Source organism: Xenopus laevis, chromosome 7L, assembly GCF_017654675.1.
Source record: "Xenopus laevis strain J_2021 chromosome 7L, Xenopus_laevis_v10.1, whole genome shotgun sequence".
Lineage (NCBI taxonomy): Eukaryota > Metazoa > Chordata > Amphibia > Anura > Pipidae > Xenopus > Xenopus laevis.
Window position 1 is genome coordinate 35,178,466 of NC_054383.1, and position 25,890 is coordinate 35,204,355.

At 37.9% G+C, this 25,890-nt stretch overlaps 1 protein-coding gene across 3 annotated transcripts in view; it reads right to left on the minus strand.

Annotated features, from left to right (window-relative positions):
• Positions 1-25,890, minus strand: part of mypn.L (myopalladin L homeolog) — an 82,550-nt gene that overhangs the window by 48,078 nt on the left and 8,582 nt on the right. For 2 of the 3 annotated variants that reach the window (XM_018225342.2, XM_018225343.2), the window contains one exon: positions 166-1,110. In XM_018225342.2, the coding sequence (XP_018080831.1) occupies positions 166-1,110 (945 nt within the window). Of the gene's footprint in view, positions 1-165; positions 1,111-14,376; positions 14,561-25,890 lie in introns of those variants that run through there. The other variant, XM_018225344.2, reaches the window with a different exon arrangement.

Sequence of the window (25,890 nt, forward strand, 5' to 3'; positions counted from 1 at the left end):
TGACTTCCCCTTTCGTGAGATCAATTAAACCATTGTAGTCATTCATTGATTGTAATCAATATTGTCAATCTGAATATCCAATTATGCAACTTTTTTTAAACAGGTACCCAAATTCATAACTGTCCCCAATAATATGAAATGGAAATATGAAATAAGAATATGTACCTTACTTCAGGTGTTGGAAATCCAACCACAATACAGTCCAACTGCACTTTGCTCCCCTCAGTAACTTCCCTACTTTTTAATTTCTGAATAAAATTTGGAGGTCGCCCAACTGCCTCTTCAAAATAAAAAGAGGAACACTGAGTATCGTTTTCAACTTGCAAAGACTCCTTTTCAGATTCTGGATCCAATGCTTCCAAACTATTAGCCTCCTCAGAGATAGTAGTGTTTATTTCTGTCTTTTCTGGCGTGTAGTGAGGCCTCTCTCGATTTTCTAACTGGCTAGTGTAATTAGAGATTTCCTGCTCAGGTGTCCCGCTTTTTAAGTCGCGTTTGCTCCTTCGATTTTTTAACGTCTTAGGCCTAATTCTTTTGGAACTATTGGCTTTGAAAAGTGAAGATAGCTCCTCAATAAAATCTGCAGCTTTATTCAGAAATTCCTTTTTCGATTCTGTTTCATTTCCATATGGGGTTGTTCTTTGTGTTTTTTTCAAATCTTTCGTTCCCTCTGTAGAGTTTTTCGACCCTTTTATGACATGTCCCTGATAAAAATTTAACTCTTCTTCTTTGTCATTGAGTGTTGGTTTGCTCGGTGTGGTCACTGGTGTTCTTACAACAGGTCTAGACTGTCTTTTTAGTTCTCTCGGCGGACATTTAATATCAGTCTGTACTTCTTTCTGTTTCCCATCTTGGTCAATGGCTTGTCTTGCCAAATGTACACTTTGGTCTAATTCTTCCTGGCTCAGAAAAGCAGAAAGATCAGTGAGGTCATCAGCTTCACATAGGTCATCTACTCTACTGGAGCAGACACTATGATGATACGAATGCGATGAAGAGATTGATAGACTTTGTTCTATGCTCTCTTGATGTATTCTTGTTGCAGCACTATAGTTCTCTCTCAGAATCTGAGAAATAGACGAAGAAGCTTCTAAATTCTCGTCTTGCATGCTGTTGACAAAAAGACAGATAAGCTCAATAATATGAATTTACCTGCTAGCTCTGTTTCACCACATTCCTCTACATTATATTTTTTATGTACAAGCTAAAAAATGGCTTGAAATAATCTCAACTATTGTTATTTTAACTGTAAAAAATGCACAAGGCTTCTAAGGATTCATCTGATTAAATTAGGCCAAATCCACATTACTGATTAAGCAGAGCACAGTTTCTACCTGTCTCTTTTAGTGCACCATTAGGGTTGTCAACTTTTCCTGTGGCTAAACCCAAACAAAAGGGGTGGGCATGATAACGTCAGGGGTGGGCACTATAAAGTTGGATGGGGCTATGATACCGGAGTTATTGTATCACTTAGATGCAATTAGCTGGATTTGTATCTAGTTTTCTCAATGTTGTAAACCAGACAGTCCTAGCTCTGTCTATATTCTGCCTGATGAGTAAGCCCAATGCTTTAATTAAAAGTATAGAAACTATTATACAGAAACCAGTTATCCAAAAAGCTCTGAAATACAGCAGTGCGAATTTTTCAATTTTCAGGGTGAAATGACAAGTCCATGGAGTTCCAAGGACCCCAAGAAGCAAGGTAACAGTGAATGCATTGTGTTCCAGGATATCTTGCCTCAGACTTTTTTGGGTAGGAACCCATACTTTCAAGGATTATATTTTTATATGGCATTATATATTTGTACACAAAGAGAAAATACTTATAATGTTTTGTATAATATATGCTGTATTACTGTATTGCAGTCTTTACACTGTAAGACCCCATCATGAGTGTTGACCCCACATTACTTATCATGATGCATTTCCTGCCTGTGGAGTAACCCCCATAGCCAATCAGCATTTAGAAAATAGTTAGTATAGTGGCTCAGTAGATAGCACTTCAGTTTTCAACACTGGGGTCCAATTCTGGCTTGGGCACTATGTGCAAGAAGTTGTATGATCTGCATGGGTTTCCATCTAAACTCTTGTAACATACATGTATGTCAATTGGCTCCTAATAAAACCCTACTATGAATGTGATGGTACCTTAGATCGTAAGCTGCACTGAGGCAGTGAAATATGTTTCCACACTATATAAATAATGTAAGTCTTGTTGTTTGACCCTGACTACTAAAAAAGGAATTTCGCACTTTACAATATAAGCCTCCAAATGTGGCAATAAAGGGCATTCAGTAAATGTTAGCAGAGCTACAGTTACATTGCATGAATCATTAAAAGAAGAGGGCTTGGTAAGAGATTGGTTTGGCACTACTATACAGAGCAGGCATGAAAAGCATCCAAATGTTTTCTCTCTTGCCTTGACAGAGTGATGACTTAGTAGATTGTATTACCTCTTGCTGGAGAATTTTCAGGGTGTGCTGAGCTTTATCTGCTTAGCAATACAGGGATTAGATATACAGCAGGAGTAAAGAAGGGGCCCCCAAAATCATACACCCATGCACTACATTTCCTGTCCATTCCATATCCTGCCTGGATTCAGTTAAGTATCCCATTTGGCTTTGTTATAAGATGATGGTCCATGTGATGAATCTTATACTGTATACAGGTTTGGGACCTGTTATGCAAAATGCTCTGGGACCTGGGGTTTTCCCGGATAACTGATCTCTCCATTATGTCAAAATTTTTATGAGCCAACGCTAAAAAAGCTCGGGGGAACAAGAATGCAGCATAAAGGGAAATATAAGTGCAGTAGATTTCGCTTGTTGTAGTTCCACAACTTCCCAATGTTACTATACATTCACCACGTTTTTGCTTTAAGTTGGGAACTTACAAATGTTTAAACTTTAAAAAGCACTCATCGAAAAGACCAAGATAGGACTGTCAATGGTTGCTTCATGATTTGTGTAGTTTTAAAAAAGGCACATCAAATACCCTCTCCTCCTCGAGTGTCCGTGCTGCTTCCAAGTTTGGATTTGGTATTGTGGTTTGGCTTGGGCCCGCGTTGCCTCCACACACTGTAACACTTCCAGGGCGCTTGGGGATGACATCAGCTGCCTTTGCCTTACGCGCTCCGTCGCTTTAGGACTTCATCAGAGGCAATATCCTAAAGCAACGAAACGCATAAGGCGAAGGCAGCTGACGTCATCCCCAAGCGCCCCGGAAGTTTTACAGTGTGGAGGCAGCGTGGGCCGGATCCAAACCACAATACCAAATCCAAACTTGGAAGCAGTACCAACTTAAAGCACACACGTGATGAATGTAAGGAGTAACCTGACACTTTATAGTAACATTGGGAAGTTGTGGATCTAAAACAAGTGATATCGCTGACTCATACGGACTTTGACATTGTGAATTTCTACCTGAGGAGAAACTGGAATAGCGAGTCGGAACAAAAGGATAACCCCGGAGACTGTGGTTCACTATATTTTAACTAATCTTTCCATTAATTCGATCATCATACGTTAAGTCTACTCGAAAATCATTGAAACATTAAATAAACCCAATAGGCTCGTTTTGGCTCCAATAATGATTAATTATCTTATTTGGGATCAAGTACAAGCTACTGTTTTATTATTATAGAGAAAAAGGAAATAGTTTTCATATATTTGGATTATGTGGATAAAATGAAGTCTATGGGAGGTTGCCTTCCTGTAATTTAGAGCTTTCTGGATAATGGGTTTCCAGATACTGGATTGTATACCTGTAAAAAAATATACAATGTTTGCCCCAGTCCATGTTAGGTAAAAGGAAAAAATATAACAAACATCAGACATTTTTGCAGCCTCGGTAATTATAGAATGCAGAAAAATTTCACATATAATCTGAAATGTAATCTGAAATGTATCAATGTCAGGGGTCAGTATGTGACAAATATCAGTATTTACAGTATTTCAATAATGATGTAGTGACCCTCGAAATAGATAATCCTGCTGTGTAAATCCAACTGAAATCTGTATCCATCACAGACACATAAGCTCCTTTGAAGCACTGTGATCTCTTTATGTATAATAAGCCTGTGGTTTAGGGCACATCCCACTACTTTTTATTGGTGAACTGGTTCATAACCTTTCTCAGCCCAGCCAATGACTCATGTCCAGAACATGCTCAATAAGACAAGGTTCTTTCCCCTTACTATCCTGTGTAAGTTGGCTTGTGTCGCTAGCTCTGCCAGAAAGGTAATGTCGTAGTACTGAGGGTAATGGTGTAGTACCGGGAGTCCATTTGGCTTATATGGGGCACTTTGTTTAAATATGAACACCAAGGGCACGCACATTCTTTTTATTCAGCCAATAAATGGACAGATGTGGGTCTTTTACTCTCACTCCTCTTCCTGTATGCAATATGTATATGTAAAATATATATCATATATGCAGTATGTATACTGTATGTATAAGATATGTATTTGTCAGATTAATTAGATTTGATGAGGTCAACTATTAGAATATAAATTACAATAAACCAAATTGTTGGTAAAGTTTATAAGTTTAAGAACAGATAATTCTCCTTTGAAGGGATAGTTCACCTTTAAGGTAATTTTTAGTACGTTATAGAATGGCTAATTCTAAGAAACTTTCCAATTGGTCTTCATTATTTGTTTTATTTATTCTATTCTATTCATTATTTATTTATAGAGTTTTAATTATTTGCCTTCTTCTTTTTATTAGAAAAAAAATCTAATTTTTTTTGTGTTTTTTGCATTGGGAGTTTAGTAAATAACCCCCTATGACTCTGACCCCAGGGTTGGGGCGCATTCCAGACAGCAGTAAGCCTCTTAAGCTGCATAAGGAACTGAAGGTTTTCTATAGTATACAAGGAATAATGTCGAATGTAGATATTTCATTATATTTTTTCAGTTGGTTGCAGTGCCAAATAAATAAATAGCTGGTATATTCCTGTGGAGGTTAGAAAAAGTGAAAACAGAATATTCCAAGCATAAGAAAGCTAATGTTGATAGTCTAATAGATCCACACAGTACCCCAGCCAGTAAAAATTCACTTTCACTAATAACTTTTCTACTTCCAGCAGAAAATCTTTAATTAGTACACGTAGAACAGGTGGTGGCTCTCTTGTGTTACTGTCACTCAATGACATTTGCAGTAGTAGCCATAATTGCAGAAACACACACACACATTAGCTCTCTGCCATTTCTTTTCAAGGAACTTTCTAGATGGTCTCATCATCCCAGAAGGGACATTCTATGTATTTACTATGTCTCCTTTAATGCCAGCTCAAAGGGCAGATCACTTGAATTGATAGTAACATGTAGGCAATAGATGTTATTATTATAAGACAATTTGCAGTTAGTCTTTAGTTTTTTAACTCATTATGGTGTCTAACTTTTATAACATTTTTTTATTTTAAAGCTTTACAGTTTAGAATTGGTTGCTAGGGTTCTGCTTGCTCAGGCTACGGGACTGGTTTGAATGGCCGATTGGAAGATAAACAGATGATTCAATTGGAAAAAAGACAATAATTATAATTAAAAATTATAAAGATTATAATACTTATTAAAAATGTCTATCCTTTAAATGAACCTGGTTAAAGCCCCATAAAAGAGATAGATCTATAGTAGCGTTTCTAAAGCAAATACCAGTGCAGAGCAACAGTACATTATATTTAACTTATTTTAAAACACTTTGTTGGTGTTAGTGTTCAAGGTTAGTGGAACAAGGTTGCATGACACTGTAAGCCTAAGGGAAGTTGTCTGATGATCATGGATTGTCTCACTATCATGGCTTCCTTTCCCTATACATTTATATATATTTTTGACAGTGTTTATGCGCATTTGTTACATATGCATAATGAGCTCATGTCGAAAACGGGGTTATATTTTCCCTTTACACTTTCTCTAATATCAATATCAAGGTAGTTGCATGAAGTAAACATCATGGCAAATGCAAATAAATGAAGAACATATCTGTAGACCTTATTAACCACTTCTACTTTACTACTTTACTAACACATGTATTTATTGAGATTCATTATCCAACAGAAACATCTTTGTCTCAATGAGACACACATTTTATGCAAAGTTCTGGGATTCATTTGGCACTTTTTCACTCTTCCACCTCCCATATGTGTGTTCCCTTAGTATTTGCAACCATTACCCACCAAACATAGTTTTGCAGTGTAATAGGTTTAAACAGAGCCAGTGGGTCACTGAATGTGATAACTGAGGTTAAAATACCTTCCATGCATTCTTCCACTCACATGCAAAGCTACTCAAGGACAGAAGGTATTTAAACCATGCATGCTCTGTCTCGCCAAAAGACGGCTCAGTTGTACTCTTCTGCACCTTTGACACATTTTGGAGATCTTTTGGAAACCTTTAAAAAAATGTCTCCCACTGCATTTGGGGCAAATTCCCTAACCGGTGAAAATTCCCCCAAAGTGCAAGGTTGCGTCCAGGGTACGGAACGCTGGCGAATTTTCGCTAGCATTACTTTGGCAATCAAAGCAAGATGCAAGAAATACAATATCCATTGTAGAAAAATGCATTTTGGTGGCCTACAACATTAGGTAGTTTATAATATTAATAGGACTATGTTAGCAATACTGACACATATCAACCCCTTTGAGTATAGTATTGTTATTTAAATCCATGTTTATTCTGAAAAGTACAGTTTTTGCACACCGATGTGATAACAGTAAAGTGACCCCGATCTCAGTAGCAGTAGTCAATAAACTTAAAGGGGAACTATCGCGAAAATTTAAATTTAATATAAGCTTCAGCATACTGAAATAAGAAACTTTCTAAATGCAATCAATTAAAAATACTTGACCGTTTCTGAAATTAGTGAATATAAACTTGATTATTTCAGAAACAGTACTGAATTTTGAATTTATTGTATTTAGAAAGTTTCTTATTTCAGTATGCTGAAGCTTATATTAAATTTAAATTTAATTAACTACTTAATTAAGTAGTTAAGTGCAAATTCAGAAAGCATTTCATTGTTTGAGTGTGCAAGCAGAAGTTTGCCTCTGCAGACTGTTTGTAAACCCCAAGTATATAGTATAAGCCGCTTGACATATTAGGACATTTATGTCCTTAAAATAGAACAACAGCTACAAAATTGAAATAAATTGGGTTAGAACTGTAAAATAAACTAAATATGACAACATGAGTGAAGGCAAAGATAAAGAATTGGGGCACATGGGACTACTCATGCTACTACATTCACGGGGAGGTGAAAAGCGATACTTGTCAAAGTGGAATTAGACGTCTCTGTGAGAAACACCTCTGCCAACACAAAGCCTCAGAAAGATTCCCCTGGAAATGACACAGATGGCTCATATATCTCTGTCACATTCCATCCCAGAGACTAAGGGGTATGGGTGACATCACCTCCTTTTATAAAGCACTCTGTGCAGTCAGCCATCTTCAAATAGACAGACAGGCAGGCTATCAAAGAATCTCAAATTCTCTCCTCTCACAATCAAAAAAAAAAAAATTCCTTTAATGAGGTTTATTATGTATTTTCCTTTCTAGATTGAAAAATGAGGGAAACAACCTGACTGAAGCAACCTACCACTCAGCAATTGATCCTGAAAGAACTCAAAAACAGGATCCCAGTGCCTTCAACATCCAAGTTCATTGCCTGAAGATCTTCCTACTTTGATTCACAAGAATCAGATTCTAGGGAATATAATGAGTAATTTTGATTTGCTTCAAAAAGGTAACAAATGACTCCTTTTGTAACAGATTAGTGTATGTACACTATACTAGACATCTTATTGTGGTCATTTCAGTTTAGAGTGATGATATATCTTACTGTGCATAAGACATCCTAGGTGGTCTGACCTGACAGGCTCAAATTAAAGTGAAAATATACCACTCATTTTGACCATTCCAACTGAATGAACTCATGAGAGCTCACGTCAATAGTCGCTCATGTCAAAAAGTGGAGTATAATGAAATAACTTAGGAGAGGGTTTCAGATTTCAGATTAGTCCAAGAGGTACTGGTTTGATTATTGATTTTTAGACATTCTCTTAAAGAGCAGATCATAAATTGCAAAGTGGGTTTAATTTTATTCATCAATGTTTGACACAGATACACAGAAGTGTTTACCAGATGGAAATAGATAGATATTCATTGAATTAGTATTTTAAGCTCTGCTTGGGACTCCTGGTAAGGAAATAAATAACTCAACATGTTGCTGCAAGGCCTAACTTGAGATGAAGAAAGAGAAATTCTGTGATTGGACAAAACAAGATCGGCGTGGTTGCTTTTTCATATTATCCAATATGTAGGCAGAGGCTTGAGGTGGCATTGTGCATAGTTGTAGTGGTACCAACTCATTGCTCCGTTTGCCCATAAATACTTTAAAACAGTTGTTTGATTTGATTTCTGAAAATGCACCTAAGACCAGTCTCACAAATGGATGACAAAATTGGAAAGTCTCATTATGGTTAATACAGTATGTCATCTATAATCAGCATATTTTGCATGTCATTATCAGTCTACCAGATTTTCCACCCCACTAAATCTCCATCCAAATTTTAATTATGAACGTACTTGGCTGATAAAAATTGTACCACGTATGGACAACTTAAGGGCAGGACTAAACGTCCGATTCTGCCGCGATCCGCCGCGCTGTGCAAAATCTCAGGCGTCACGTCGGATGCGACGGAAATAAGGTAAGTTATTCAATTGTCGCATCGTGTCGATGCATTGATGCGACACAACTGTCGGATGCAGACGCATCCACAATGCGACACGTGCCATTAATTACCTTGTTTCCGTTGCATCTGACGTGACGCCTGCGATTTTGCGCAGCACGTCGGATCGCGGCGGAATCTCCCGTGTAGTCCTGCCCTCAGACAGCAGAAAGCTGTTAGCAATAAGACGTGAAAAGACGTTTGGGTGTGTCCCAAACTTACTGGCTCTGACTTACTAGGGCGCTAAAAATATATTGCTATGGGGACCAATAAATCATTGTTAGGACTTAAGTCAGGGGTGTCCAAACTTTTTGCAACGAGGGCCAGATTTGTTTAGGTGAAAATGTGTGGGGGCCAACCATTTCAGCCTGACATTGTTTAAACCATTAACATCATTTAACTCATTTAAACAAGGAATCACATTTAAACAAGAAATATTTGGGCACATTAGTGAAATGATCTGCCACTTGGTCTATACTGCTGCCTGTGTGCTGAAGGTGTTAGTAATAGACGCGTACTGGAACGAAGTGATGTGCCGCTCTCACATACTTCTTTAGGGCTGAAGGTGTCAATAGACGTACTGACGTGCCAGTACAGTAAACTAAAGAAGTATGCGAGAGTGGCGCGTCACTACATGCCAGTATGTGTCTATTGCTAACACCTTCAGCACACAGGCAGCAGTATAGCCCAGTGGCAGATCATTTCACTAATGTTACTGCTACGGCTACGCGATTCCAGATCGCACTGTGCTGGCGGGTCGCATTATTATTAATTTCATGACGGATGCCATGGGCCCCAGGTCGTACTTTGGACATGCTTGGTTTAAACTAAAACTAAAGAGTAAAGACTAAAACTCTACAATGATGTGAAGGTTGACCGTTATCATTTATCCTGTTGATATAACCTGCGTGATGGTTTATTTTCCTTGTTATGGCAAATCATGGATAAAATTTTTTAAAAATAATGCCACAACTCTCCTTGTGTTTCAGTTATACTATAACTCTCCTTTTATTTCTGAAATATCGCAGGTCTCCCTAATACCACAACTGTCCATGAGGTTCTCAGTAATACTATAACTTTCCTTGTAATTCAGTAATGCCTCAACTTGTTGTGCTGTAACATTAAAATTATCTGTGCAGTTCAGAGTTACCAGAGTTCTCCTTGCAGTTCAGTATTAAACACAACTCTCCTTGCCATTTTATTATCATTGATATAGCGTTGATGTGTTATGCATCATTCTTTAGCCTTGGCATCAATTTCTAAGCAGTGGAGCTTGCAGTCTAATTTCTCTAACAAATTCACAATGCACTAGGGTTAATCTCATCAAGGCCATTTAACCTGCCTGCATGTTTTCTAGTGTGGCAGAAAACACACCTGGACACAGGGGAATGCACTGAACATATTGCTAGGATTTAAACAGCATCATTCCTTCATTAGAACATATACCCCTTCTGTCATTATAGGGGTTCTTCACTTTTAGCATGATGTAGAGAGTGATATTCTGCAACAATTTGCTATTTGTTTTTTATTTTTTATTATTTGTGGTGCTTGATTATTATTTGATTAGTTATTTTGCTTTTAATTCAGCAGCTCTCCTGTTTGCAATTCCAGCTATCTGGTTTCTATGGTCCAAATTACCCTAGCAACCATGCATTGGTTTGAATAAGAGACTGGAATATGAATAGGAGAGGGTCCAAATAGAAAGGTGACCAATCAAAAATAACCATCACAAGAATTGTGTAGCTTTACCGAGCATTTGTTATTTAGATCGGGTCAGTGACCCCCATTTCAAAGCTGGATAGAGTTCGAAGAAGAATGCAAATAATTCAATCAAGTTGCTTAGATTTGGCCATAACATACTAAAAGTTAACTTACAGGTTAACCACCCCTTTAAAGCTTACATTGTTACAGCACATTTATTTTACATAAATATATCTATTGATCACCATTATTCCATATTGCCTGTTGATTTGCTTGACACAAACAGGTATAGAATTGAGAAAGTACCTACTCACCACACCCAAGGGGCATTTTCATCAAAGTGTAAAAATAGGATTTATCATTCTGCCAGAAGAGTACACTACAATTTTCAATTCACTTGTATAGGATTTTTAGGGGCATAGTTACCAAATGGTTAACTTTCTTTTCATTATAACAAACAAGGGAAAGTTGTGCTCACCCCTAATTCTTAGAACCATTAGGCGGGGGTGCAATGAGGCTGTGACCACAAAATACATATAGACAGGGCTGGAACTAGGGGTAGGCAGAGTAGGCACGTGCCTAGGGCGCAAAGCTGGGGGGGACGCCAGGCACGTACCTGCTCTGACGCCTACCCCATTGTCTCTCCCCGACTGCCACGGATATTTTCTTGTAATTGTGGTTTCTGCGCATGTGCGCACCCAAGCAATCACTCAACCTGGCTGGGTTGGCCCGGCTCTGCATATAGACAAATACAAGAGTCCTCTGCACTCACCCCATTATCAATATATTTAAGACAGAGACATTTTGTGAATACTGCTACTTAAAAATGCCTTACCCTTTAAACAAAACTGTTTATAAAAGGGCAGCCAAGTTTGGGAGTTTTACTTTGAAAGCAGCTAGTAAGTTGCAGGTAAAACTTAGTCCCTTTGTAAAATGTATAATGAAGCAATAGAATTCTTAATGAGCGTAGGACTGGCCAGATATGGGATGACTTTGACGTAGTTGGCCAGCTTAAATATATTGCAATATATGGACAAACAATCCCTGTTTTGCTTAAAGGGTAAGGCAATTTTCAGTAGCAGTATGCACAAAATGTCTCTGTCTTAAATATATTGATAATGGGTTGAGTGCAGAGGACTCTTGTATATAACTTTCTTTTCATTCATGAATCCTGTACAAGTAAATTAAGAGCTGGTGGAAAAAAATCACAAATATCAATACTGCATCCATTAGCAAACATCTTATTGCATAGAGGTTATTATAGAATAATAATTGTGCCTTTCATTATATACCAGTATTTAAATGTGTTTATTGTGCATTTTGGGGCTATTTGAATTCAAGAAACCCTACAACCAGATAAAAATAAGTGTAAATATAAACAATTACATGTATGAGATGCTCTCTGGGCATTTTGTTTAACACCTTTAGGCCATGGGCAGACAGAGTGTTGGCTCCGCTTCTCTCAGCCTCCGTATTTTTTTAGGCCGAGAAAAGCGGATCTGCTCCAGGCCCTAGCTACAATCATTTGAACCACTTCCACTTATATGCAGGCATGCGTAGTCGAGCAGAGCGGATTTGTGCCTGCACACAAGCGGATCTTATTTAAATCAGCGGAGATGGGGCACAGAGTGGATCCTCTTCTCCCAGCCTGAGCAGCCCAAAGCCTTACACCTTTAACACCTCTATGTGCTTAGCCCAAGTTCTTTTGAGAAGAAAAATGATCAAGTTCCGGGATGCAAAATCTCAGCACTCTCAGAACCCTATTCCAAAGTCTTTTACTCCTGATTCTTTCAGTACTGTTCTCTGGTTGTCCACCTGTCTCCCATATTCTGAATGACATGCAGCTAGGGGCCTGCCATGGGATGTCCATTTGCTTCCCGCTTCCTGTCCCTCCTGAATCCAGACATACACTCATTTACTTATATAAACTGATGCTTCTAAATATATGAAGGATGTTAATAATTAACATGAACTAATAAGAGAACAGAAATATTATCATGCATTTCAAAAGTGTTTGGAATCACAAACAATCTACAAACACTTAAGAAAGTTGAATGTGGGATTCTTTTTTCAGTGGGAAATAGGGTTGCCACCTGGCCGGTATTTTACGGTAAAAATGATGCTTGATGCCAATGTTATTAATTGGAAAAAAACAGCTAGAATATAAGAAGGCCAGTATTTTTTTCCAGAAAAGGTGGCAACCCTTGTGGGAAATAATCAATGAAGCAAAAGGTATGTTTTTATCTTGGTTGGTGAGAAACTCAAATGCAATATTAGTATAGTGAAAGCCAAGTATATGATCCGTTAGCCAGAAACCCGTTATTCATAAAGCTCTGAATTACATGAAAGGCCATCTCCAACAGACTACATTTTAATCAAATAATTCAAATTTAAAAACATGATTTCCTTTTTCTCTATAATAAAACATTAATTTGATCCCAACTAAGATATAATGTATCCTTATTGGAAATAAAACAATCCTATTGGGTTTCATTAATGTTTAAATTATTTTAAGCAGGCCCAATGTAGGGAGATCCAAATTACGGAAAGACCCCTTATCCAGAAAACCCTAGGTACCAATTATTCTGGATAACAGGTTCCATACCTGAAGAATATCTTCCTATACAGGTGGTAATAACACTTGCAATTTATCAAAGAAGCTGCAGAATATAAAAAGCAGACAGTCTATAGCTGAACCAATAGTCAGTGTTATGCCAACAAATGTGGATTGCCTGTGTTTTAGTAATTAGTAAAAACACTTCCGTATAATCCATACCAAATACATATATGCTTGTATACAGGTATGGGACCTGTTATCCAGAATGCTCAGGACCTGGGGTATTCCAGAGAACAGATATTTATGTAATTTGGATCTTCATACCTTATGTCTACAAGAAAATCGTGTAAACATTAAATAAACTCAATAGGCTGATTTTGCTGTCAATAAAGATTAATTATATCTTAGTTGGGATCAAGTACAAGCTACTGTTTTATTATTACAGAGAAAAAGGAAATCATTTTTAAAATTTTGGATTATTTGGATTAAGTGGAGACGGCCTTTCTGTAATTCTGAGCTTTGAGATTAATGGGTTTCCGGATAACACATCCCGTTACTGTATAACAGAAACTAGATGTGTGCCAATGTAGTCCACATGCAGATGGTTATTTACAGTGAAGAAGCCCCCACACACAGGACTCAGCCAGATCCCTGTGCCCCATATCTAGCTGGTTTATTGGCACAGTTCAGTGCATTTTTTTCAGTGCAGTGCTCTTCATAGTGGATATATATATATATATATATATATATATATATATATATATATATATATATATATATATATATATATATATATATATATATATATATATATATATAGCCAATAATACTGACTACAGTGGGTGTGATAAAACCACCAAGCTGTGAGAGCTCCCACTTTATTGAGAGCTGCATTATCCAGGCCACGCATCTGCTGCTGCTAATCAAATGTCTGCTAGAGATGGAAGGGGACAGAGTCCGAGGCAGTGTTGCCCTTTCCTATACGACTTAACTGCAGCTGTTGTGTACTCTAATCTACAGTGCAAATCACATCGTGCTAAATATAATCTCCAGGGTCATTTTACACAGCTCAGTATAAAGTAAGTCTTTATAACACCAACCTCTATTTGCACTCATTATTGCCTTAAACTCTCATTTTAGATGTTAGTTAAAGCTCTCTGGAGGGGGGGTTACATTGATAAGCATCATTAATACCAAGGTTTAACCCTCAAACACCTTGCTAGGAAATACATGCCGGAAATAGGTTGAAAAAATTTATCAGAGTTCTTTCCAACACATGTATCCAATAAGCACAAGACATATAAGTCGGTATCAGCATGCTAGAATAATCTGATGTGCCCAAGTATAAGAAATTATAAGAAAAAACTTGATGCATTAAAGCCTGGAATAATTACCTAGAAATTGCTGTCAGTGTCCAGCTCTGACTGCCGTCTCTTCTATAGAAATTGTCCAAGGGTGAGGATGAAAATGAAACAATCCTATTTTAGTGAAGGCGCTGCTCAAAGAACAAGGGTTATCCTGAAATTTAGGGAAAATGATTGTGTGAAGCTGAGTCAACCTGTCACCACTGAAGCAGCAGCAGCATTTGTCTGAGGCAGGTTGTGTGTTATTTTGGGCTCTATGCACCATGTGCCTGTAAAGCATTTCACCTCATTGGATGGGAAAACTTTCGGCAAGTGGACTCCATTCCTGTAATAGCTTGTTTCAGCGAGGAAGCACACTGCATGCAGCTTCCTTCTTTCTACACAATTTCCTTTACAACTAAACAAGTGCATTTGTTGCTCCCAGAGAACCTTGTACAAGGGGCTGGGGGGGTGTTCAGTGGGGGTGACAAAAAAATAATGATCCAATAGAATTACAGTGGAGCCGACCTCAGCAAAATACTCCCTTCCCCATTTCTTCTAGTAAGAGTTAATAGCAAGATTTGTGATTGTTGTTGCAATTTATTATTTGATCATCTGGAAGCTTTTAAATAGGCACCGTACTGTACTGAAATTAATTGGTACAGAAAGTGTGGTGGGGTTATGCACATCTTAAGATTGAAATAGTGGCACCCCAAGCCCCCCACAACAAATCCAGCTCATTAATATTTATGAGTGAATTTTTTTGCCAACTATGACGGCAGAAATTCCTCATGTCACCATCTGCAGATTTTTTTTGCCAAACTGCGTCAAAAATTTGCAGGAGAAAAATTCACAGCAACAAAAGTTGCAGAAGCAAAAATGCCGCAGAGACAGAAGTCGCAATAAGAAAAAAATGACTTTAATGCATTCGGAGCAAGACAAAAATTGTCACACGTAAAAAAAAGTTGACGCCCATTGCGTTTTGCTAGTTTTTTACCATTTTAAAAGATTTTAGGCACATGTCTAGGGTGCAGTTGGGGGGGCAATAAGATGGGAACCAATTGGCAAGAAAGGAGCAAGCAGAGGGGAAAGGTTCAATGGGAGTGGCAGAAAGTGAAAAGGTGGGTCTCTGATGCTGGGTTCCTCATAGGTTTCATCTGGGTGCTCTGGTTTCCTCCAAAAACAGTCTGTATGCTAAATTCAATTGACTCTAGTATACCTCCCAACTGTGCCGTTTTGAGTGGGACAGTCCTGCTTTTGACAGCTCAACCCGTAGTCCCGGCTTGTTGCTGAAATGTCCCGACTTTCTCTTTCATCTCCTGCACTGAATAGCCAGAAAAAGATACAAAGTTTCTAACTTAGATGGCTTTTGGCAAAGAGCCCAGAACAGCCACCAGGCGCACTAAGATACTTTCATTGTATCATGTTCCAATATCTTACATTAATGATAACAACAATCCTGAAGCCTAACTACAACTTTCAATTTCTGACTGTGAGGAGCATGGGGACCTATTTTAGGGTATGAAGCCATAGGTTAACAATCTCTGTCCCAGAGGACTGAAAGGACTAGAAATGCAGGGGAATATGGTAGGTACCCCCAGTAAAAGATGTTTGGGAAATCCAATATTTGTCATCCCTCAGTGAATTAGCCTTTCCTTGTCCTTAAATCAGCCACATTGTACAACTCTAGGACACTTCTTGCATTAAAGTATGCAAAAACAAATGACAAGTATTGCACAACGAAACCATAAATTCATTAGCCTGTACATTTAAAACTAAAGTGAAAACCACCACTTCATTTAATAGCACTACCTGCAGGATCCTTGCATTCTCGTTCTTAAATATATAATGAATATATATACGCCTATGGACAAAGTATATAACTAATGCATTAACTACACCAGGTTGTAGGATAAATCCAACCACTAGCTAGAATAATTCAGAATATGGCTGTAAGTAGCAGCATGCTTCCAAAGTTGAAATAAACTCTCCATAGATGTCTATGAAACTAAAAGTCCATAGTCCTGATGCACCACTATAGCAAAATCCTAACAATCAGTCCCAACTGTCAACAAGAGTAAAAATTGTTTAATGAACACTGGTAAAATGAAAAAAATTCACCAAGGTAATGGCAATTCTCCAAAATTTGTTGTTATTCTCTTTTTAGTAAATTGGTGATGTTTGGAGGAATTTTCATTTTTGTTGCATGCATCCAATCGACTCTTAAAGGGGAACTAAACCCCATTGCTAATAAAACCCCTACCACCTACCCTCCATAGTCCCCCCTCCCTGCCCCCCCCGCACAGATGTTAACACAAGTAAATGCCCCTAAGCCGGCAATTACCCCTCATTGCAGAGTCAGCGCAGCGGAGCTCATGGACACCATCTTCATGCCGTTTGGTAATTTTCAGGTCTTCTTCCTTCGCTTCTGTTAATTCCGTGACTTTTGGCGCATGTGCAGTGGTTCGGATCTGGACTATTGCTTCAACTTTGCATGCGCCGATACGGTGCTTACTTACTAAAGATTATTGAAGCCCTAGTGAACTCTACTGCACTAGCTCTGCAACGATGGGTAATTACTGGCTTAGGGGCATTTACTTGTGTTAACACCTGTGCAGGGGGAGCAGGGAGGGGGACTATGGAGGGTAGGGGTTTTTATTAGCAAGGGGGTTTAGTTCTCCTTTAAAGGCATTAATAGAATCTGTCATCACAACATCACCCGGCAGGGCATTCCATAACCTGTGAAGAACCTCCTTCACGGCTTCAAATAAAATTTAAGTTCCTCAAATCAAGTCTGGTCTCTGCTTCATTAATCTTTTCTATGGGAAAAAAGCCCCCCTGCTATCTGTTTATAATGTCCTTTACTGTACTTGTAAAGAGTAACTGTGTTTGCTTGTACCTTTCTCCAACAACCACAACCTTGTCTTTCCTAGTGATATGGTGAAGCTGAGAGCATCACCACTCAATCTAAATTCAATATTGTCTGTGTTGATTCATGAAATTGAATTGGCAAGGATTCATATACACAAGGTTCCTTCAGTGAAGATTGGTACTGCCACATGTGACGTTGAGGTCCCACAACTTGCTGACAAGATACATAGATAGAGATAAAGCTGCCTTTAATTGTATGGCTGCAACAAAACACTATTCGCTACAATAAAAAAAGGCATGTTGCTGCAATTCTGCAATGTAATGGGCTAAATGCAGCATTAAAGCCAGTACTTTCTGAGCTTTCTTAGACCAGCAAAAAGGTATGCAACAGGGTTTAGATATTATGCCAAGTGCACAATGTCCAAAACATGTTGGTAAGCTCCCCAAGCAGTCATTTGGAGTGTCCATTACTCCTACACAAGTGATAATAAGGGAATTGGACAGCTCCTATTAGAATGCTGGATCAACTTCCTTGGAAGCAGACCAGCTATGTACATGTTGTGTGGATGATAGTCCTCCCAAAAATAACAGGACCCCACCATTAGCTAGAAAATCTGTTATACATAGAGAATGAGTACTTGTTAACTGTGTAAATAATTAGATGCCCACTAATAACCTGCTTACAACTTTACAAGCATTTCTAAACTGGCACAGAGGGAAGAGTGGGATGATCCGGGGTTTGGCTGATTGCTGTTCTGGAGCCAACAAGGATTTTCATTGACCTTTTGAGATAAATTGAGACATTCATCAGGGCTTTTGTTTTTGGCCTCCCTCTGTATCAGCTTAAAACTAAATATGATTATAGTATGTGAACTATGGGTCAAACCCAGCAGAAATCTATTTTCTTCAACCACTCTGTGTTTCTATGATCACATAGTCCATATCTGTCAATGTTTCATATTCAGAAGGATAAGAGTAGACATGAATGACAAAAGCATTGAAAACAGGGATGACATTTCTAGAAAGGCTGATGGTACAGGTATCCAGAAACCCATTATCAGAATTACGGGAAGGCCGTCTCCCATAGACTCCATAGTAACTGAATAATTCAAATTTAAAAAAATGATTTCCTTTCTCTGTAATAATAAAAAGTACCTTGTACTTGAACCCGACTGAAATATAATTAATCCTTACTGGATGAAGAACAATCGTGTTATAGTTTAATAAATGTTTAAATTATTCTTTAGTACATTTCAGATAAGGAGATCGAAATTATGGAAAGTTCCCTTATCTGGAAAACCCCAGGTCCTGAGCATTCTGGATAACAGGTCCCATACCTGTATTGTTGTAGGAGACAGTAAAGGTAAAACTAGATTGGCCAGAAAGTTCCTCATTATCCATGTATTTTATGTTTTCCATATCCCTAGATTTGGCAGGTATTTACTTTGGCCTTTGTCTCAACTTTTACATTTTTCTATATGTTTCAAAAATAAACTAGAATAACTATACATACAGTATATAAACTATATTATATTTTTATTCAATATAAACATATTATGAAAAAGTCTATTGCCAAAATGACTAGAAGAAGCATCACAAATTCAGGGATATATACTTAACTGTCACACTGAAATTTTCATAGGGACAACCTCCCTTACGACAATAAACAAAACTATTAGTTAAAATAAACAATGACGGGATGACATTTTAAATGGCTTTAAATGCATTGATGGATTATTTTATTAATCAACCTCATAGACATCTCATCTTGTAATGATATCAAATTCCTGCGGGATATCAGTGTTCACACTGGTGCATCCCCTTTCCTTCTGTGTTAGTACTGATAATCCGACGTAATATGTTACAGAAAGTGGCTGCTCCAGCTCACAATATTGATACCGCTAGTGACGTCTCTGTGCCAAAACGACTCAAAAATTGTGTTTGCCATAGAGCATCTTCAATTGCACTTGGAATTTGTTTTCATAGGATACGAGAGCCAGAATAAGATAGAGAGACAGTGTTTACATCTTTGAATGTCTATATATATATATATATATATATATATATATATATATATATATATATATAGTGTTGCCATGTAGACAAATATTAAGCACAGTAAGCATTTTACAAATATTGTGTATATTACAAACATATTATATATAACATTTTATATAGAGATAAAACTACCAGACCAAGGGGCATATTCACTAAAGTGCGAAGTGGCTAACGCTGGTGAAAATTCGCCAGCGTGACGTTATTTTCCACTTCGTCGAATTACTAAGGGTCCCTGGTGTCAATTCGCTAGCGAAGTAGATAGACTCTAACGGTACTTCGCTCCCTAACGCCAGACGAAGTCTGGCAAAGGGACGTAACTAATTCACTAAGATGAGGATTTTTCTGAACGTTACCTCTTGCGCCAGAGTTTCCTTCGCCAGCTCAGACGAGTCGGAATGCAAAAGAGTAGATAGGAGTTTGTTCATAAATAGTTGAAAAAGTCCCAAAAAACGCAGGGGTCTTTTACTTTTTACAGGGTGATAGGCTGAAAAATATGTAAATTATGTTTTTTTTGGGGTACCCTCCATCCCCCCTACATTTCCTAACATATGGCACATAAACTATACAGTGGGAACATGTGTAGGGCAATATTATACTCTATTTATTTTTTTAAGGTTCTCTGGCCTTGTGTAGTAGTATAATGTAGTTGCTGCAACAGATACGTCCATTGTACTTCACGTAGTATGCAAATTAGGCATCGCTAGCGTAACTTTGCTTATGTATTATCTAGCTTTGGGAACCCTCAACGCAATTTATGATTTTCGTGAATTAGCGTTGTCCTGGCGAATCTATGCCTGGCGAAGTGTTGCGATTTCAGCGAAGCTGTACATGTTGACAATGTACTTTGTTGAAAGAAAAACACTTTATAAAATAGAGTAGAAATATTCAGTTTCACATCATTCAAGCCTTTCATTGTGTACAGAATGTTTTGCAGTATAAGATGTGAACTCTCCAGTAGAGGGCGCACTGGCTATATCAAAAAGCAATGCATAGAGCAGACTATATAGAAAACATCTGAACTTTACTTTCTCTTCATTATAATATGTGGGGATTTATAATTCCAAATATTAACAGTGTAGGAAACAGAAAAGCATTTGTATGAATGCCCCTTTATTATATTGCTGAATAGTTTTGTGAATATACAAATAATGTCCAACCTGCAGCCCTCCAGCTGTCGAACTAAACTGTTATTAGTGCTATTGGTGGTGGAGATGAAGGGGTTGTAGTTCCACAACAGCTCACGAGCCACTGTTGGACATCTATTTTCTCTTCATAGATAAGGACACTAGCCTTTGCCAAGGGCCCCCTGTTAACTCCACCCTGTTGTTTTTACTTAGAAATGTGGACTGTACTCCTAAATGAAGTGACACACACGCATCTTTGTGGTGAGAAGAAAGGAAAACTTTTTGTTTGTGTTAACATTTTTAAATTTGGTTAGTTATGTGCTGATTTGGGGCAGTATGTTCCCACTGATCGACACAGGTGTACTGTGCCCTATATACAGTATATATGTTGGAGGGTACATGGCTTACCCTTACATAGGAAAATCCCAATAAGTATTAAAGGACTTATTACTGATTAGAAAGGGCCTGTAAGGGATGGCAAAAAGTGGATAGCAGCCCACGCTAACTCATCCTCTCCCAACTCGGACCTGACCTGAGATTGAGGTGAACACCTATTTGCTGTGCTAGATATTCTAGAACAGTGATCCCCAACCAGTAGTTCGTGAGCAACATGTTGCTCTCCAACCCCTTGGATGTTGCTCCCAGTGGCCTCAAAGCAGGTCATTATTTTTGAATTCCTGGCTTTGAAGCACGTTTTGGCTGCATGAAAACCAGAGCCTCAATGTAGGTTGACAATCCACATATGGGCTTCTAAATGGGCAATCACAGCCCTTATTTGGAACCTTATGAACATTTTTCATGCAAGTGTTGCTCCCCAACTCCTTTTACTTCTGAATGTTGCTCACAGGTTCTAAAGGTTGGGGATCTCTGTTCTAGAATTTAGAATATACGCTGATTTTACCTGTACATTTTTTCTGAGCTGAGGGGTCCCTAGGCCTGAAAAGTTCAAAAACTAACGCATTTGATAAATGAGAAAATAATAAATCAGCAAATCTAGACAATTACTTTTTTATATTTTGAAATATGAATCGTGTAACGGCAGCCAAGAGTGAGATTTTTATTGCTTATGTACTTACAAAAAAATAAAGAGAAAACAATATGCACCAAAGCAAACAAGATTTTACACAAAATCTGCCAAGGCTGGAAATATGGCAAGTCCCTATGCTGTTTACATATGAAATTCGCACAGAATGGGATTCTCTGAGCATACAGTACTCTACATCCTCATACTTTATAAATAATAAATGTCAGATCAACACTGTGTACAAATATATTTTATTTTCTGTTTTAAATCTGAAAATCCGTTGGCAATAGTTCCACACATGCCTACAGTTCTTTTGTATACAATAAGACTTAGCAATTTAAGCTGTATTTATTTGACTTCCGTAAACTGAGCATTAGATGATCCCTGAGCTAAGACTTTATTTAGATCCTTAATACATACTGAGAGTATGAGAAAACAGCCTACAATTTTACAGGTAACACATTGCAATCAGATGCTTAGATATTAACTGTGGTGCTTTCTGCCTTGTGGTTAAGTGAGTACCTGATCATGGGCAGCATTTTTGAGGGGGGGGGAGCAATAAGCCACTTACAGGAAAAATAACTTGCCCTCCCACAAAACACAGGTAATTTTAAAGGGTTATACAGTATTATACTAGGATGAATAGAAGGATCAGTAATAAAAAGCCTTACAGAGCATTTGTTTTTTTAGAAGGGAGTCAGCGACGCCCATTTGAAAGCTGCAAAGAGTCCGAAGAAAATGTCAAATAACTATAAAAAATAAATTATGAAAACCAATCGAAAAGTTGCTTAGAATGGGCCGTTCTAGAACATAATAAAAGTTATCTTAAAGGTGAACCACCCCTTAAAACAGGCATGCTTGGTTTGGGAACAACAGATATTATGAGTCAAAAAAAATATGTGTTAATTTGTTAAAGAAGATACCAAAAATGTTTATTGGGTTTATTGCATCAGTGTGGGAGGGAATACAGGAAAACTATGGAGAAGCCGCACACCACACAAACCCAAAAATCTTTATCCTGGTGCCCAGCGATAGATGAATTGGTCACCTCATATCAAGGGTAAGAAGAATTTCACTAGCACACAGGAATTGCGATAGCAGGGCAAGCCCTTGCAATTTTATTATGCGACTGTGCAACGTTTCAGGGACACGCCCCTTTGTCCAGCATAGTGTGGACGTAGTGCAGACATGATTTAAAGAGTGTTCAATTAACAAATTAGCATATTTAACAAGCATTGCAGTGAAAAAAACATTAAAAAGTACCAATAGAAAATAGACAAATTAGAGTCCATAATTGTCTGTCCCTTGTGGTGACTTCACGTAGTGTAACAATTGGTGAAATTTAGAAGTGGCTATCTAAACGAAAAACGAAACAATTTGGCAACAAACCATCCAAAATAAAAAGGTTAAAAATTGTAACGAATAAACGAGAAATACACCCAGAAACAGTAAGAATAAACAACTCCTTCCAACTCAAACCCAACCCAACACAACCAGCTCAGATAATTTATAAATCTATGCCTGTCCTTCCCTTTTCACCTGCAGCTTATAAATCATGGAGGCAAAACCTGCAGACATATCCCCAGATGGGTTGGGACAAGGGCAGTAATATAATCACTGGAGGGGCTAAGACAGGGCTGGAGTTACCAGTGGGAATAGAAAGGCCTGCCATACGACCACAACACGCTGCCTGCCCACGACCTGCCAAAGATGTGTGAAGCTTGAAAACCTATAAAACACTAGTGTTCACCACCAAGCAAAGTTTAAATAAATGTTACAGAAGTTTTAGTTTATCAAGTAACATCACAGCCTCTCTCCGCTGACCTACTATACTATCAGATTTTCCACTTGACTGACTACATTTCCACTGTACTCAATAATGTGAACCCTGCTTTAGATCCTTGTGTCATCTCCAAAAGACATTCCATTCCATTCAGAACACCCAAAAGGAAACTAACGTGTAATTAAAATAGAATCAGATGCAGAATATAGCAATGAGGTCCATAACTGCATGAATTCTTCCCTTTGGTTCAGCCAAACATTGTCAGGCTTCAGTACTAATCTCTGAAATATAGACTTCATATATTTTTCAACTAAGATATAAAAACGAAAAAAACAAAAGGATTGTTTTTACACCAGTATGGCTGTTATAGGAAAAAAAAGGTAATCATTAAAAAATAAAAGCCATAATATTTCTTTATGCTATACTAGCATCAATATTATCATTTATTCCCTTTTTTAGGAAAGGATCAAATTTCATATCCATACTGATACATTTATATTATCACATTGATATACAGAAATGGGACCCATTATCCAGAATGTTTGGGACCTGGGGTTTTCCGGATAACGTATCTTTTTGTAATTTGGATGTTTATATCTTAAATGTATTAGAAAATTATGTAAAAATTAAATAGACCCAGTAGGCTGGTTTGGCTTGCAATAAGAATTAATAATATCTTAGTTTGGATCAAGTACAAGCTACTGTTTTATTATTACAGAGAAAAAGGAAATCATTTTAAAAAATTTGGAGTCTATGGGAGACAACCTTTCCGTAATTTGGAGCTTTCTGGATAATGGGTTTCCGGATAATGGATCCTATACCTGTACTATCTAACTTTTCCTTATGTCCAACAGATTCAATATGATTCAAGGGCTGATTTTGCAACTATTATGAATTTTTATTTGGAGTCTATGGGAGACAACCTTTCTGTAATTTGGAGCTTTCTGGATAATGGGTTTCTCGATAACGGATCCCATACCTGTACTATCTACCGTTTCCTTATGTCCAACAGATTCAGTAGAATTTAAGGGCTGATTTTGCAACTATTATGAATTTTTATGTTAAGGTGATTTCTTTCATTGCAGAAAATAATTGCCCATATTATTAAACCCAGCACATGATTGCAGTGGGAATTAACAATGTGGATAGGTGTTAGTACATAGCACCACTGCTGAGCATTAACACCCATTTAAAATGAATGTTTTAGGCTTATCAAACAATTGAACACATTTTGACAAATGCTTTGATAAGCAAGTCAATTTATTAACACTTTCCCTTGGAGTCAACCAAGTTCGTGAAAATAGATTGAACTGGTGTGAATCCTTCTGTCTTCCTCAGATAGATCTATAATAAATCTGCCCCTTAGTTCGCTGTTGTGGTATAGGCACTCACTGATTCTTTCTCCCTTTGTTGTGCTATTTCTGTACCTTACTAAGATCCTATTTCAACTTCTCAGCACCATGAGATTGTATTACTGTGTTAACAAGCTCCTTCCAAGCACACTTCCTAAGAGAGTCACAATTCATTTCAAAATGCCTATCTTTGTTTCTGCAATAAAATAGAACATATAATCTACAAAATAAGTGGACTACATAAACCTTCCCTCTTGGGTACACCCAAAACAGCATCCATCCAGCAAATAATCTTCCCATTGAATCAGCCTCTCAGAATGAGAAGAGAGCAATGAACTGCAGTGAAATAAAAAGTGAGAGATTTACAGAACCAACAGTCTAAGGGGCATTATGTGATATAGAGGGTTCTTGTGTAAGTTTGTGTTGAGTATATAACATTGTGATCAAGCAGAAAGGCAGACACAGGGTTGTTAAGGGCAGTGGCCGACAGGGAGATTTGTCTCCTACGGCCAACAAATCTCCCAAAAATGCCTCTCCATTTCCTCTGGAGGAAACTTCGGGCGATTTAGCGACATGTTGGTCATAACACCAGCAAATTCAATTACTTCAAATGGAGATTTGGCACCCGTAGTTGCTCATAAATAATCGCGGGTGACAAATCTCCCTGTCCGCCACTGCCCTTAAAGGGATACTGTCATGGGAAAACATGTTTTTTCCAAAACGAACAGTTAATAGTGCTGCTCCAGCAGAATTCTGCACTGAAATCCGATTCTCAAAAGAGCAAACAGACTTTTTATATTCAATTTTGAAATCTGACATGGGGCTATACGTATTGTCAGTTTCCCAGCTGCCACCAGTCATGTGACTTGTGCCTGCACTTTAGGATGGAACTACTTTCTGGCAGGCTGTTATCTCTCTTACTTAATGTAACTGAAGGAGTCTCAGTGGGACTTGGCTTTTACTATTGAGTGCTGTTCTTAGATCTACCAGGGAGATGTTATCTTGTGTTAGGGAGCTGCTATCTGGTTACCTTCCCATTGGTCTTTTGTTAGGCTGCTGGGGGGTGATATTCCTCCAACTTGCAGTACAGCAGTAAAGAGTGACTGAAGTTTTTCAGACCACAAGTCACATGACTGGTGGCAACTGGGAAACTGTCAATATGTCTAGCCCCTTGTCAGATTTCAAAATTGAATATAAGAAAATCTGTTTGCTCTTTTGAAAAATGGATTTCAGTGCAAAATTCTGCTGGAGCAGCACTATTAACTGATGCGTTTTGAAAAAAACTTGTTTTCCCATGACAGTATCCCTTTAAAGAGGTGGTTTAAAATTAAGTTACCTTTTAATATATTATAG